Source organism: Monomorium pharaonis, chromosome 5 (genome assembly GCF_013373865.1).
Source record: "Monomorium pharaonis isolate MP-MQ-018 chromosome 5, ASM1337386v2, whole genome shotgun sequence".
In the NCBI taxonomy this organism is placed as follows: domain Eukaryota; kingdom Metazoa; phylum Arthropoda; class Insecta; order Hymenoptera; family Formicidae; genus Monomorium; species Monomorium pharaonis.
Window position 1 is genome coordinate 8562199 of NC_050471.1, and position 14742 is coordinate 8576940.

Genomic DNA, 14742 nt, shown 5'->3' on the forward strand with positions numbered 1-14742 from the left:
GCACACACACGTGTGTGTGTGTGTATAAAATAAATTATATATTACTCTGCACTTGATGTAATATTTGTTTTCGTTGCTATGATCACATTAAACAAAAAATTTAAACTTTTACATAAATAATTTTATTTATACAGAGCGTTTAGAAAATTGCTTTCAAATTCATGATTATGAGAAAAATAATGGTTCTTATTTTACATCTACATTTTTGTAAATGATGTACTGTAATTTTCAGAAATTAAGTTTGTGAAATGTAAATGTGATAATGCCTTATTTTTTGGTGTATATTAAATTTTTATTTTACAAAATTCTTTTTTAATACTGCGAAAGTGTTACAAAATGTATGTTTAACCAAGCTTATGACATCAAGATTAATTTAAAATTCACCAAAGAATTTACAATCTACAATCGAGGGAAAGTGCGCGATTTCTCGTACACTCTGTATATATATATATATCTTATAATTTCGACACATTCGTAATCCAAACTAAACGTTCAGTCTTTTTCTTACTAAACAATTCATTTGCGATAAACAATACACATAAAAAATTCACAATTAAATGATGTACAACTATGTACAATGTAATTCGTTTGTCATGAAGTACTCCAAGAAAAATTCTTGCGCATATTTGTTCACGCACTCAATAAAAAAACTTATTTACTTTAATATAATGTAATATACACTGTGTGCATTGGCATTAGTATTATACAGCTCGATATTTTCTTTTTCTCATACGATAAAATGTTACAACAATTATATTCACGTTTTGAGCACCTTCGACATCAGAGGCTTTACCACATGCTGGCTGGTCGACGGTGTACAAAAATCACATAAATAATTTTTCTTATCAACCACTACTCCCTTGGTCTCCACGCATTCTGAAAAAGAATTATATACGGTTACAGATATTTTTTATGAATATGTAACTTTTCGCAATAGTAGCTGCATAAGAACAGAGGTGTCTAGATTTGACTTGAGCAGATCATCAGTTTTTTTTCTTTAAGCTTCTTTGTTTTCTGATTTAAAGCTTAAAGTAAGAAATATCAAGAAATAATGTTAATAAAAAAAGTTGATAAATAATTCTTTAAAAATTGTTCAAATGAAGATAAACAATATCAGATTGAATCCAATTAAACACCTTTGCATTATGACATCTACTATAATTTGTAATTTCTTATTCGGCAGAAAAAATAAAAAGATAGAACTTGAAATGTACACACTAAATAGCAATTTCGATATGGCTTTTAAAGTAGCGATGATCAAACAAAACTCGATGGCGCGTGCAAATGTTTCTATGTCGCAACATGCAATAGTTAACACTTTGAACGCCTGAAAATTAAGCTGCTGGGCTTCGATATTCTTACAATTACAGATTATACAAAATAAAATTTCTGTAGAAGATTAAAAAAAAACTACATGAATTCTTATAGCTAATGTGTTTATTAATTGATTGGAAATGAGTCAGTTTTTAATGAGTTTGTGTAATCTTTATCATGATTTGCTAGCATGAAGTCAGAAGCACAAGTTGATGTGCAAATGCGTGTATTCAGCGCTCAAAATGTTAAACTAACCGAATTGTATGAAAACTTGGTGTCAATACCTAAGTGCAGATACTTGTCACATGCGCTGCAATGCACTAGATTCGTTTCCAGGTCGAGCCTTTGGGCGGTATGACAGCGACTGCAGTGCGGGCAATAGCGACCCTTTCGCCACAGCCTTGTTATCGCATAAAGATCATGTGGTTAGTGAAGTCAGGTAAGGGTATATTACGTATTATGTGGTGCTCTTGGTACATGGAGAAGGGGGGATATGTCACGTGCTATACGCTTCTTGTATAATTCGATAGTAAAAAGATATCTTAAATAAGTATTTTTTTTTAAACAAAACTCAAAAATTCAATTCTCGATTAATAACTGATTAAGTATGTAAAAATGGATAACAAAACTTTATTTTTACATCTGTTTTTAGTTAGTTAGCTTTAGTTTATTTAACTGTAATTTGATTTTAAGAAAATTTTGAATAAAAGTTGTAAATAGGCATACTTAATATAAGTATATCACAAAATTTAAAAAATTTTTAAATTAAGGACTGGTTGTTCCAACTTCTTGGTAAACTTACCTACCAGGTATGTGTCTATCTTCATTTCTTTTCTTAAATAAATAAAGACAACCATACATTTATTTGATAGGTAAGTTTACCAAGAAGTTGGAACAACCGACCCTAAGTGACTGTCAATTGTCACAAGAGGATCAGTGAAATTTCAAAAACAAGAAAAACTGTAAATTTTCGCTAAAGAGTATCTTTTTGTTCGCAAAGTATATTTCTTACTGAACAACCCGCATATGTCTTTGATGAGAAGAAAAGATGTCGAAAAAGTGTTATGATGTGAGCCATGGAGATTATCAAGCAATTGAAGCCCAGCGTAGTTTGGAAAAATTAACGATCGACTATACTTACTTCGAGCACGGTACACAGAGCGTTGAGACATATACTCGAGTATTTTTCTCGCCTTTTTTATATTCGTGTTGCCATTGTGCAACGCTGTTTCGGTCTGAATTAGCACCACCAGGCTCCCTCGAACCACAATTTGCGCAGACGGCACATTCCTGACAATGCCATCTTCCCTGCGGCACACGTCGTAAACCAACACAATAGATATGATACCTAAACATTTGACGTCAAGTTAAATTCTGTAAAGGTTCGAAAAGCTACATATATATAATCCTATATAATACTTATAGAAATTAGAATTCATATTTTATTTACATGTATACTCAGTATACTGTTCTTTCTTTTACTTTTTAAATTAAAAAAGTCATTAAAACGTTGATAGTTTCTGAGTTGTAATTGTATAAGTTATAATGTAATATATAACATATTTTGGCTGAGTTCGGAGAGACGCTATTAGCGCTAAAAGTATCATTCTATCCTTGTTGCTCAATGAATGTCGAAGAAAGATAAAGCACGCTCACAGCGCCAAAAGCGTGCTCTTCGAACTCAACCTTTGAGTTTTTAAAAGTATATACAACTCACCCACGATCACACATATCACAGAAAAGCATCTTGTCTTCGTCTGCGGGATCATGACATTGCGCACACGTTTTACAATCAGTGCATTGCCATGCATATGATTGAATGTGTGGTACCATATCCAATGTTAAATCTATACAAGATGGATGAACTGAAAATAATAATGACCTCAGTAAAAGCCCTTTATATATCTAATTGTAAGATATTATTTACCGTTTCCATTGCATGTACCACATTGGATTAATATCTCGTTTTTGTTATGTTTATTTAGAACTTTCAGGCACATTTTGCATTTCAACTTTGTATCATCCTTTGCGTTTGAGATTTCCATATCTACTTCATCCATGGTTGATTGAGATCCTTCCGTATCTTGTGTACCTTCACTGGAGGACGAACTGTTCAAATGCAATTATTATACATTATATCTTTGCAATCTTTTATTTATATTATTATAAAATTATAATATATCTTTTATTTATATTATTACAAAATATTATACAAAAATATGAATTTTATTATCAATAAAAAGTATTATATAAATAAATTCTAAAATGCTCAAAAAATGCATTTATAAATGGTATTCTTTTGTATTCTGCATATATATTTTAAATTAAAAAAATGTTTTTTATAATATTTTATAACATTGCAATCTACCTTGAGTCATCAGAAGACGATTCACTATCGCTGTCGCTTTGAGAACCTTCCGACTGACTATCACTTTTACGCTCATTAGGTCGCGTGGGTCCATATAAGACTGTATTCAGCGGATAATATCTCAGTTCTGCTGGTGTATATTCTCGATAATAATCAGTATATTGTCCTGGTATCAGAGCAACAGGATAATGTCCTACTTTATGCTCCGAGTCGATTTTCTGTTGCTTCTGCTGTGGTTGCTGAATCGTGAAAGTCTGCAGATCTAAACAGTATTTGCGCTGTTCCTTGCGAGCTTTGTTTAAGTTGGCGTTCCATGTAAATGCGGACTGCATTGCCATTTCCGCAAGGTCTATCCTGTTTCTCTCCGCATTTGCGGCTGCCGTCAATTCCTTCTGCTTCTTGGAATGTTCCTTAACTTGTTTCTCGCGCATATGCTTACGATATTCTTCGTACTGATCAGGGAAATCACTGCACATTACGTCTAGTACTTCCGAGCTACATACTGCAGTTAATCCTATGTAACATGATATAATACATAAATACATTATGTAATAACATATAATATATATGTAAATATAAATAAAAAAATTCTTATATCAATTTTTATTTTAATTTTTATATTTTTTCAGAAACAATTATAAAAACAAAGTAATTTATTATATAAAAAAATTAAAAATCTTAGCAATTTATAGACGTAAATTATTTTTCAAATTTTTAAATAAATCTTAGATAATGTTATAAGTCTTGACTAAAAAAATTTGTTTTTATATTATCTATATATAATAAAATAATAAAGTTGTATGTACAGATATTTATGTAAAATAAATCTGTTATATAAGATAAAAATTTCTTCTTCTATAGAAAAATTAATATAGATTACAGACTTACCCATATCGCACATCGCTTCACTGACTAATCCATTCTCCCTCAAATAATTTCTCTCTTCCATATCAACTACTCTGCGTTTGAGATCAGGATATTTACGTTTAAAAGACTTTACGCCAAGATACTGTGATATCTGTTCCTGTATCATAAAGGTTTCACCCTTTCGATCCAGTGGCCATTCGTATTCTGCTATTTTATCAACAGTGAAAGGTCCTTCATCGGGATCAAAATTAATTTCCATTCTTCGGTTCTTTACTTTAACTTTTTCCGATTCTGTCGTGGCGGTGCTCAAGACACTACCCTGCGACTCTTCATTTATTATTGTCTCCGAAGCTGTAAAAAAATAAATTTTTATGAAAAAGTGCAGTTAAGATTATCGTTTTTTTATATAAATTCCTGTAGATTAACTGAATAAATAAAGACATTTTACATTTATACAACTTTTAACAACTTTTTTTACACATTCTTTAATGTTAATATTATTAATATTATATCAATAGATATAATAAAAGATTCATACATTTACATTTTGTTATAATTCTAATTAATTTTTTCTTATAATATTTTATTATTTTTAATATTTTCTCTTGGTCTAAAAGATATCTTCACTAAATTCTAAATATAAATAAAATCTACTACAGTTTAATTAAGATTTTAAAACATGGACGTCATGTCATATCGACACAATTTACACATTCAAAAAATATTATTTATAAACATATGTACAAATGCACAGACAGTGTATATATACATTTATATAGATGAAATACGAATTAATACGAGCGCTTTTAGCGCTGCTAAACACAGCATAATTGCAACACATATTGCAAATAAAAGAAGTGATGTACACTGCCTCGTATATGAGCACATCATTATAATTTTGTATTTAGTTACTTGAGAGACATCTTATGCCACAAGAAAAGATCTATTCTTAGCCAGCTTGAAATTTTGGATGTGTACCAATACATTCAATTCAAACTCTTCAATGACTAAATTAAAGATAGTTTTTTTTAGATATAATTTATTCTTGTAAAAAACCATATAATTATAATTATTAATATAAAAATTATTTTCATATATAATTATATTTTGATTTTATTTATATCAGTAAATATTATTAACGAATATATAATTCTGTAATGCATAGAATATACTTTTAAACCAGTGAAATTCTGTAACTCTTAACAAAAGTGTCGTTATAGTATCGTTGCGCATCTTTTCATCATCTATAATGTACAACAACAATATAATGGTACCAATATTATCGTTAAGAGTTACAGAATCCTACTCCAGATATTATTAAATAAGAGTATTATTCTTAAAAAAGTATGTAAAAACTATAAACAAGAAAATATAAAAATATAATAAAATAAATGTTAGTGTAGACATATTATCTACGTATATATAGTAAAAAATATTAAATTATATTATTAAAATATACTGCACATAAAACAGCATACACTTATACATGCAATATAAAATTTAAAACAATGAGAAAGTGATATTTACATTATCGTGAAATTATATTTATGTAATATTAATGATGGTATATGTAATATTATGTAATATTAATAATGCAATGTATTATAATATTATATTGTATTTATCATATTATATATTAATATTAATATGTAAATACATACTCGGTGCTGGTATATTTCTAGCCGGTGTTTGAGACCTTGAACCAGATTCGGCGCTCATTCTTGTTTCTTCATCAATCACTTGCACTGTCGACACTGTTTCACCTCTGATGGCTGTCGAATCTGGTTGCTTTTTCGACGTTGGTGTCAGCCAATTCGAATGTCCGGGAGGTACAGGTATCTCTTTAATCCCGTCCGATATTTTACCTTTATTTTCGGCATGTTGCTTTACTGCCGACTTCTGCGTCCTCTCAGAAACGATTTCTAAGGCTGGTTTTTTATGCTGCTCGTCAGCTTTCGAAACCAATAAGCTCTGATTAGACGCTTTTGTCGGATCTTCTTGAGTGCATAACGAACTTGTAGGATCTAGTACCGCAATCTCCGAGTTCGAGATTTTGGAATCCTTTTTTGCCGCTTCTTTACGACCTAACGCGGAGCTTTTACGATCTATGGGTGGTTGCTTTAGCGCCTTGTAAAGTTCTGATGATTTCCGAAGTGATTCTTGTTGTACTGGTGTTTCGTCAATAGTGATGACAGCCATCGTCGATGCCTCTATAGCTGATAAGTCTTGCTCTATACGAGTTTTTTTTCCAATTTGAGGCTCTACGTTATCTAGTTTCCGTTTACCACGACCTAGATATACATAGAAAAAAAAAAAATCTTTTATTAAAAAAAATTATTATATATAAAATTAATTTAATTTTTATATTTAAAAACAAAGAAAAATAGAAACTGAATGTTAATCCAAAGAGTTATCTTATAAATAAGTTTTTTCTTAAAAAAGAAGTTTTTAAGTTTTTTATGAAATTTTTTCAGTTTTTAAAAAATTAGTTTTTTCTTTTTTAATATTATGAAAGAGACAAACCTCGTCCTCCTCTGCCTCTCTTTGGTGGAGCATAACTTTTCTGATTCCTGCAAGTTCTCTTAGGCCTCTCGTTTTCTCTGTGTTCGAATTGTTGCGGAGGAACTTGCTGTACATCATCTAATGCCAAGGGATCTCTGGGTATCAGCATTTGCGCGGATGGCTGTTGTTGCTGTTGCACTGTCGCAGGATTTCTTCGCGGTCTGCCTCTCTTCTTCGGCACCTTAATATCGGCTCTATTGGGCGACACCTCCTCTATGATGACAACATCCTGGCTGGAGTTCGAATTTTCGTTAACGATTATCAGTTCCGGGCGATGTTCGATGATTTCGCAATCCGATAATCCACCCGGCGAATTTTTGCATATATCCTTGAACTTGTCGGACGCATTATCTGACCGTACTTGCGTGATACTGATCTCCTGGTTGATCACGTTCATCTGCTGTCGACTGATCAAACTCGTTTTCGGATCGAATAATAGTTTCTGCTGTTGCTGCTGCTGTTGTTGCTGCTGTTTCTGATCCCGACACATTACTGGTTGGATTGTGACCTCCGGCAGAATCTGCGAGAGCTGCGTCTCTAACTTAGATTTCTTGCTTTCAATTGGCGAGATTGTTACATCTTTACGTTTGGGCGATATTTCGATCTGTTGCTGGGCGGTCTCCGTCGGTTGCTGTTTTCTGTTCTGCATCTGCACCGGCTCGATCGTCAGTTCAGAACGATTGCTCTGTAGAATGGACGGATGACCGCTGGTCTTGATGATTTTCAATGGAGATTCTTTATGCCCTGCAGCGTGTTCCATATATCTGTGAGAAAAATTTATTGCTGGATCCACAGCCGCTGGATCTTTACCTTTCTGCGCGGTGGACTCGCCGTGACTGTCACAGGTTACGATCGTAGGGTGACCGGTTTTGGACAGTTTGATTTTCATCTCTAATGGTGAATCGGCGGCATCTCTGCGTCGCTGCTGTTTGTCTTTCTTCTCGGAAGAAGAACCGGAAGATGGTGTTTCTACCACCGAAGCGTCGCCGGTTTTAAATAGCTTAATCTTCATCCCGAGTGACGAGTCGCTGCCTTTCGAATATTCTGCATCGGCACGCGTGGTCTTACTTTGATGCTCCTCAGCGATAATTTCGCTTTGCACAATGGAAGCGTCGCCGCTCTTGGACAACTTGATTTTCATGCCGAGTGGAGATTCCGTTCTCTTCGGCATTTCTGCCTGACCCTCTCCCCGTGATCTCGACTCTTCTGTTAACTCTGTTTTATTAGAAACCACTGACATATCTCCAGATTTAGATACTTTAATCCTTGGAACGCTGCTTGTAGATAATCCAAAAGTTTGTAATACATCTTGCTCTTCGGTAACGTCCGGCGATATTAACGATGCCGCTTCGCCTGTCTTCATCTTGATCTTGAGCCCGGAAGACTCTGGTGTTTTCACTGTGTCTTGCAATATCTCAGACCTGTCTTTATGTTTCATTTCCTTAACATCTTCTGTGACTTCGGAATGTATAATAGACGCGTCTCCGGTTTTAGATAACTTTATTTTCATACCAAGTGGCGACTCGGTGCGTTTAGGTGGTTCAGGTACCTCCAATTTGTCCTTTGTATCTTCAGTGTTGTCTACCGAAATAATAGATGCAGCGCCTTTGCATTTAGATAGCTTTATCTTCATTCCAATCGGAGACTCAGTCCTTTTCGGTAGCTCCGGATGATCTTGCTTTTCCTTCGTCTTCGTAGACAAATCCTCGGAAGCATCCGGAGATACGATGGAAGCGTCACCGGTTTTCGACAGTTTAATTTTCATACCAATCGGAGAATCCGTTCTTTTCTGCGTGACTTCTTTGTGCTCTTCTAAAGATTCTTGCCTGTCAGTCTGAATAATAGAAGCGTCACCAGTTTTTGAGAGTTTGATCTTCATTCCAATTGGCGATTCTGTTCTTTTTGGGCTTCCTTGCGGCATCTCCAATTTCTCCTTGTGTTTTGTGAGAGCTTCTTTGGTATCTTGTTGCTTGGAATCGGAGATAATCGAGGCATCTCCAGATTTGGATAGTTTTATCTTCATACCGATCGGCGAATCCGTTCTCTTCGGCTCTTCGATTTTGTACTTCACCTCCTTCGAATCGTCTGGACTTTCGTGTTTTTCTATACCCACAATTGAAGCGTCGCCGGATTTAGAGAGCTTGATTTTCATACCGATGGGAGATAATGACGATGTGTTCTCAGTGGTGTGCCACTGGTTGACCTCATCCAGATTTTCGTTGGATATTATGGATGGATGGCCTCCCTTCGATAATTTCAATTTAATCTTTCCTAACTTTTGACCTGGACTGTCATCTGGATTCGGTGAATTCGTAGCCGATCGGATCTTTGGACTCTTTGGTGATCGTGGTTCGCTGCAATCTGTGATCGCTGATTTGGCGATCTTTAGGATTATTCTCGGCGAACCGACGTTCTCCAAGTCCGAATGTTTCTCAAAATCCTTGCGCGGCGTGTCTGCACCTTTCAACTCAACTTTATCGGCCGATTTTGGTGATTCCAACATTCTCGAGTACGCGATAGCTCTCGCGTCCTTCGGTATAAGAAGACTATCGTTCGGACTGATAGAAGATTCCAATACCTTAGATGAATCCGGAACGGGTATCTCGATCTTTGGCGGTTCCTTCAATCGCTCCTCCAATATTGACACCCTCGGAATCAGTTCGCATGCTTTCAGAATACCTTCACTTGACAACGATCTAATTTCGGGTACAGCTCCTTTTTCCTTGTGCGATTGTTCCACCGTTTGCGCATTCAAGGAGTTATCCGCGACAGAAGTGGTATCAGATAAACACATGCGAGTTTCTTCATTTAGTTCTTCGGTGTCCTTCACGACAATATTAGGAACGTTCTGCATCTGCGTCGCAAATTTTCGCTCATTCTCTAGCTTAGCCGCCTCCGATATGATCTCTGCTTCCGAAATGGAGATCGAATCCGTAGCATCAGCGTTCCTTAGATGCGCTAATTCGGACTCGGCGTTCGTAAAATTGTCTATTTCATCGGGCACGTAGAGCTCCGCGTTCGCCTGCTTTGTTATGTCCTCGACGACGCTCTCCACCATTTTCGGCGAGAGTACTAGTGAGTCTATCGTTTGCTCCTCTGATTCCTGCAAAAACTTCACCGCGGATTCCAATTCCGAGATCTCCGAACTCGACTGCGAATTCTCGATGACGGTTGGAGTATCGGTATGCCGGGAAAGACTCTCGCTCGGTATTACACCCTCCAGAATATCCTGCGGCAGCTCCAGTTTCGTTTCGCTTTCTTCTAAATCAACGGCCTCCAATCGACTGCTCTCAAAATCCACGTCCAGATCGTTCTGCTGCAAATTACTATCCGTTTCAAGAGACTCTTCCATCTTATCGTTACTCGCCGTCTCACTAACCAGCTCCGCACTCATGTCTTCGTTCACTTTTAAACTAGTATCCTTGTTTTCGGTAGTTTTATCGTTACTCGGTATGTTGATATCAGTCTCGCTCGTTTCATTATCTCTGTTTGACAAACAACTAACAATAACATTTGTTATGTAGTCCGAACTCTGCGTCATGGTTGCTTCGCTTTGATTTGCTTGATCTAATAAAAGATCCATATCAATGTTTTTACTTACTATCTCCTCCATTAAGGTTTTATCCTCAGTTTTCATATCCTTTAACGAAGAATTTTCATTGTCTGACATAAGTGTTATGTCCAAAAGTCCTTCTAGAGAATCTACGGTTTGAACGGTAGCTGGAGCATCCACATTTGCCAAATCTTGAGGCAGTTTCTCTATTAACTTTTCAGTACTCATTTTTTCGTCTGAGCTCTTTTGTGATAAAGAGATTTCGTCGATATTTGATTGTACCTCTTTTAAATTAGCATCAGTGGATTCTTTTATAATTGGTTGCATATTATTCTCTTCAACTGTCGGCGCTACATCGATTGAGTTTTTCGATTCCATAGGTATTTTCGCAATTCTTTCACACGGTTTCGTTTTTTCATCGTCTTGTAAATTGATATTCTCTGAATTTGCTTGGACATCCTCTGGAATTACTGATTCCGAAACTAAATTTATTTCATTCACTTTCTTTTCCTTTTCAGTAATCTTTTCAATTTCTTTAACTTTATCCTCGTCTAAATCTGATATTTTTATTGCTGTCTCATTCAATGATATCTCAGCTGTAATATTTTCCGCGACTTTATCTTCCTTCCGTACTATGTTACAAATGTAATCTGTTACATCATTTTCTGGAGCAATCAAATTTTCAGTTAATGAAGAATTTGTATCATTCTCTAATAATATATTGGAAGACGTAACATTTTCCAAAGATAATTTACTTTCTACTTTTATAGACGAATTGTCTTGTTTTAGAACACTTGATTCAGATTGATTAGACATTTGCACTGGTTTATTTTCTATCAATGCAGTTTTATTTTGATCTTTGTTAACAGATAATGATGCAGCTTCCAATATCTTTCTTTCTACATTTTCTATTTCTTCAACTTCGGATTTGCTTACATTTTCTAAACTACTTGAATCTTCGTGCGAAATCAGAATAGAATGTAATTCTTCAAATTTACTAGATGTAGTATTATTAATTTCAGATTTTTCTAATAACACAGATGGAAATTGATCAATGGATTTTTCATGTTTAACCGAGGTTAGTGTTTCAAGAACATCTTGTGTGCAAACATTTGTATCTTCAGAATTATTACCATCAGATGTCGAATCACTCTGTATTATCAAATTTTTAGAGCTCAAATCTGAATTTTCCTCACTTAGTAAGTGACTACCTGCAGGTACATCAGTTATATTCTTTTCTTCAGCATCTGGACGATTCCTTGATATATCTTCATTTAAAATTAAATCTTTGTTAGTTGTATCTGATGCAGTTTGAAGTACATTTGTATCCATTAGTACAGATGTTTCTTTTTTAGTCTCCACTACATCTGCACTATCTTGATTATCAGAAGTTACAACAGTTTTTTCAAGATCCTTCTGTATAAAAGTGACATCTACCTCCTGAGAATTATTATTTTTATTCGTCGCGTCTGTCATACTTAATTCCTTATCAGATGTTTTGGTTAAAGTAGACTCCTGAATTTTATTTACTGAAACAATATCCCTATCTTCGCATTCAAGAACGTTTGCATCAACAGCAGGACAACTATGCTCATTTGCTTCTTTCGTATTTGGCAGTTCTTTTTCACTAGAAATTGCTAAATCTTGCTCTTCTGTTTCAGAACCTAGTGCTAATGTACTTGATTCTATTTCAGTATTTTCTTCCCTTTGTTCTATATTCTTTGTTATTTCCATTGTTAATATGGCAGATGTATCAACAATTGTATCTGCAGTTTCTTTCAAAGTTTCATTAGAAGATTGATGTTCTAATGCTGTTCTTTCAGTTGTATTCATTTCGATTTCAGTATTATTTTCATTTTGTTGTGTGCGAGTTAATGTTTCAATATCAACACACTCTGATACTTTAGTTGACGCAGTATCGTCTACATCTTCTTGTACTTCTAAAACTTGTTGCAACATTTCACTTTGATTAGAATTTTCTGACTCTATTTTATCTAGATCTAATTTGCTATCTATAACAGTTTCTACTTTCGCGTTTAATTCTTCCGAGATAGCCACACTCGTGTCATTTAACTTTGAAGAAATCTCAGTACTTTGCTCCAATATATCGGTTATTTCACAACTATCTTCCTTGTGCTGTTTTGCAGAAACATCCGATGACGAAGTTTCCCTATGAGTAGAAAGTGATGGGGTTTCTTTAGGCGAGTCATTGTCATTCATGTCAGTTTCCTCCGAATCCTCAGAGTTGTATGCTTCTCCTATCAATTGTAAACTCTTGCTAATGTTTCCACAAGCTATTACTACAGGCTTTAAACCACTCTTGGTTTCGTTTTGGCTGTCAATGATATTGTCAACAGTTTCATCCGCCGTTTTCTTAGCGTCGCTCATCTCGTGACCCATGGGAAAAACAATGTCCACTTGTTGCTCGTCTCGGACAGTTCCCTGTAAAGTATCGTTTGACGTGACAGTCAACGAATTATTATCAATGCACGATTTGTCATTGGAAGACAATTCTGATGTACAAACCATAGTGGATGTATTAATAACTATTTCGCTAGTCTTTACGTCGAAAGCTTCATCGCGTTTAAAGTCCACATCTGCGTTTTCCGAGGCACTCATTTCCGCGATAACTGACGGTTCCGTGCGTGTCTCATTTTCACAGGTAAGATCAGACATTTCTTCCTGCAACTCACAAATGCTATCTGTACACTTTTCAGACACAATACTAGATTCGCTGGTATTATCAATGCTTGAGATATGAAGAGTACTAGAAGTGAGATTAGCTATCTTAGAAGAAGTCTGTTGTTGTATTACTGGGTTTAAGTCCTTTGACTGCAAAGTCAGTTCTACCTTTGAATCCGTAATAATCTGTGAAAGAGCGGCAATCTCGCTCTCCAGGGTCGACTCGCCGACCTGCTCACCGGACTGTACGCCGATGATATCGTTGATATCCATCATGCTCAGGGCCTCGGTATCGTATGTCTCGGTGTCGCTGTCAACGCCGTATGGCGCATAACGGGCTGGGGAGCTGTCCTTGGAAGATTTTTCTTTTTGTTCCTGATTCCGGTCCTTAGAGCCAAATAGGCCCATGTTAGAACCGTCGGACATTGTTTCGATGATCCGTGCAGGGAACGTTACTACACCTGCTACTGCTGCTGCCGCCGCCGTCCCTGTCACCACCGCCGTACATTTATGCGGAATTTTCGTTCCACGGTCAGACGTGAATAAAATCTCTGCACGTACAAATCGGGTGTGCCTGCGTCGCTGCAAGTGCACCGTGTTAGAATTTCCGCGATATTCTAACGTGAAATTGACCGATCCTCGGATCTCTACTTACCGCTACATCGCTCCCTAACTTGTTTTCACACGAACGGCGAACATAACCAATGTTCCTCTACATTTATGCGCGAAGTCAGTCCCGATGAATTACACGTATTGCACAAATGGACTATAACACAGGACGATATATCGTATCACCTGTTCGCCTATCTGGCTTTCGACGAGACGGGATCGATACGCAAGCATCTATGCTTCACGGTTTTGAAAATATATTTTTGCCAAATCGTAAAACATTTACTAAAATACTGACGCCAACTTACTGCATCGAAATGAGACGGTGAGTACGGTGACCCCCTGAAAAATTCCCTAGCTTTTAATGGTATATGCACATAGCAACATGACGTATAACAAAATTGTCCATAAAAATTGCGTGTGGACAATAATTCATTTCTTGATTATTTGAGAAAATAGATATCGGAATATTTCGAAACTAATAATTATAAATTAAATTATCTATATAAATTTAAAAAAACGAGTGCATATTTCATCAATTTAAATTTCTTTTTGCACTTTATTGAAAAAGTTATATATAACTGCAATAAATATGCATCATAAATTTATATTTAATTTCTTATATTATATAATTCATATATAATTTTAATCAGTTTATTATATGCTATTAGTAATTATGATAATTTTAGATTATCATAAAAATTAATATTTTTTTAGAAATATGATTTCTGGAAATGTAAAATACTATTTATATCTCATAATACACTCTGTAAAATAAAAAAGAATT

General features: G+C 35.3%; 1 protein-coding gene across 10 annotated transcripts; it reads right to left on the reverse strand.

The window, feature by feature from the left end:
- Window positions 1–267: 267 nt before the first annotated feature.
- LOC105828128 lies at window positions 268–14472 on the reverse strand. Of its 10 annotated transcripts, none has more exons than XM_028192697.2 (10): window positions 14002–14471; window positions 7073–13920; window positions 6211–6840; window positions 4571–4900; window positions 3683–4196; window positions 3242–3423; window positions 3032–3179; window positions 2456–2662; window positions 1599–1714; window positions 268–876 (listed from the first exon to the last, which is right to left on the reverse strand). In XM_028192697.2, exons 2-10 carry the CDS (start codon window positions 13770–13772, stop codon window positions 758–760), a joined length of 8946 nt encoding a protein of 2981 aa, XP_028048498.1. In that variant the 5' UTR covers window positions 13773–13920; window positions 14002–14471; the 3' UTR covers window positions 268–757. The 10 variants fall into 10 exon arrangements, with proteins under 10 accessions (XP_028048498.1, XP_036143610.1, XP_036143609.1 ...); XM_036287717.1 differs by having other exon boundaries at window positions 7073–13346; window positions 13515–14471; XM_036287716.1 differs by having other exon boundaries at window positions 7073–13106; window positions 13191–14471.
- Window positions 14473–14742: the final 270 nt, after the last annotated feature.

Excerpts from the sequence above, each read along its gene's own strand:
- LOC105828128 (XM_028192697.2), bottom strand. The coding sequence starts at position 13,772 with ATGTCCGACGGTTCTAACATGGGCCTATTTGGCTCTAAGGACCGGAAT. Across the intron at positions 6,841-7,072 it reads GAGAGGCAGAGGAGGACGAG|GTCGTGGTAAACGGAAACTA; the intron begins GTTTGTCTCTTT and ends ATGTATATCTAG. Across the intron at positions 3,180-3,241 it reads TGGTACATGCAATGGAAACG|TTCATCCATCTTGTATAGAT; the intron begins GTAAATAATATC and ends TATTATTTTCAG.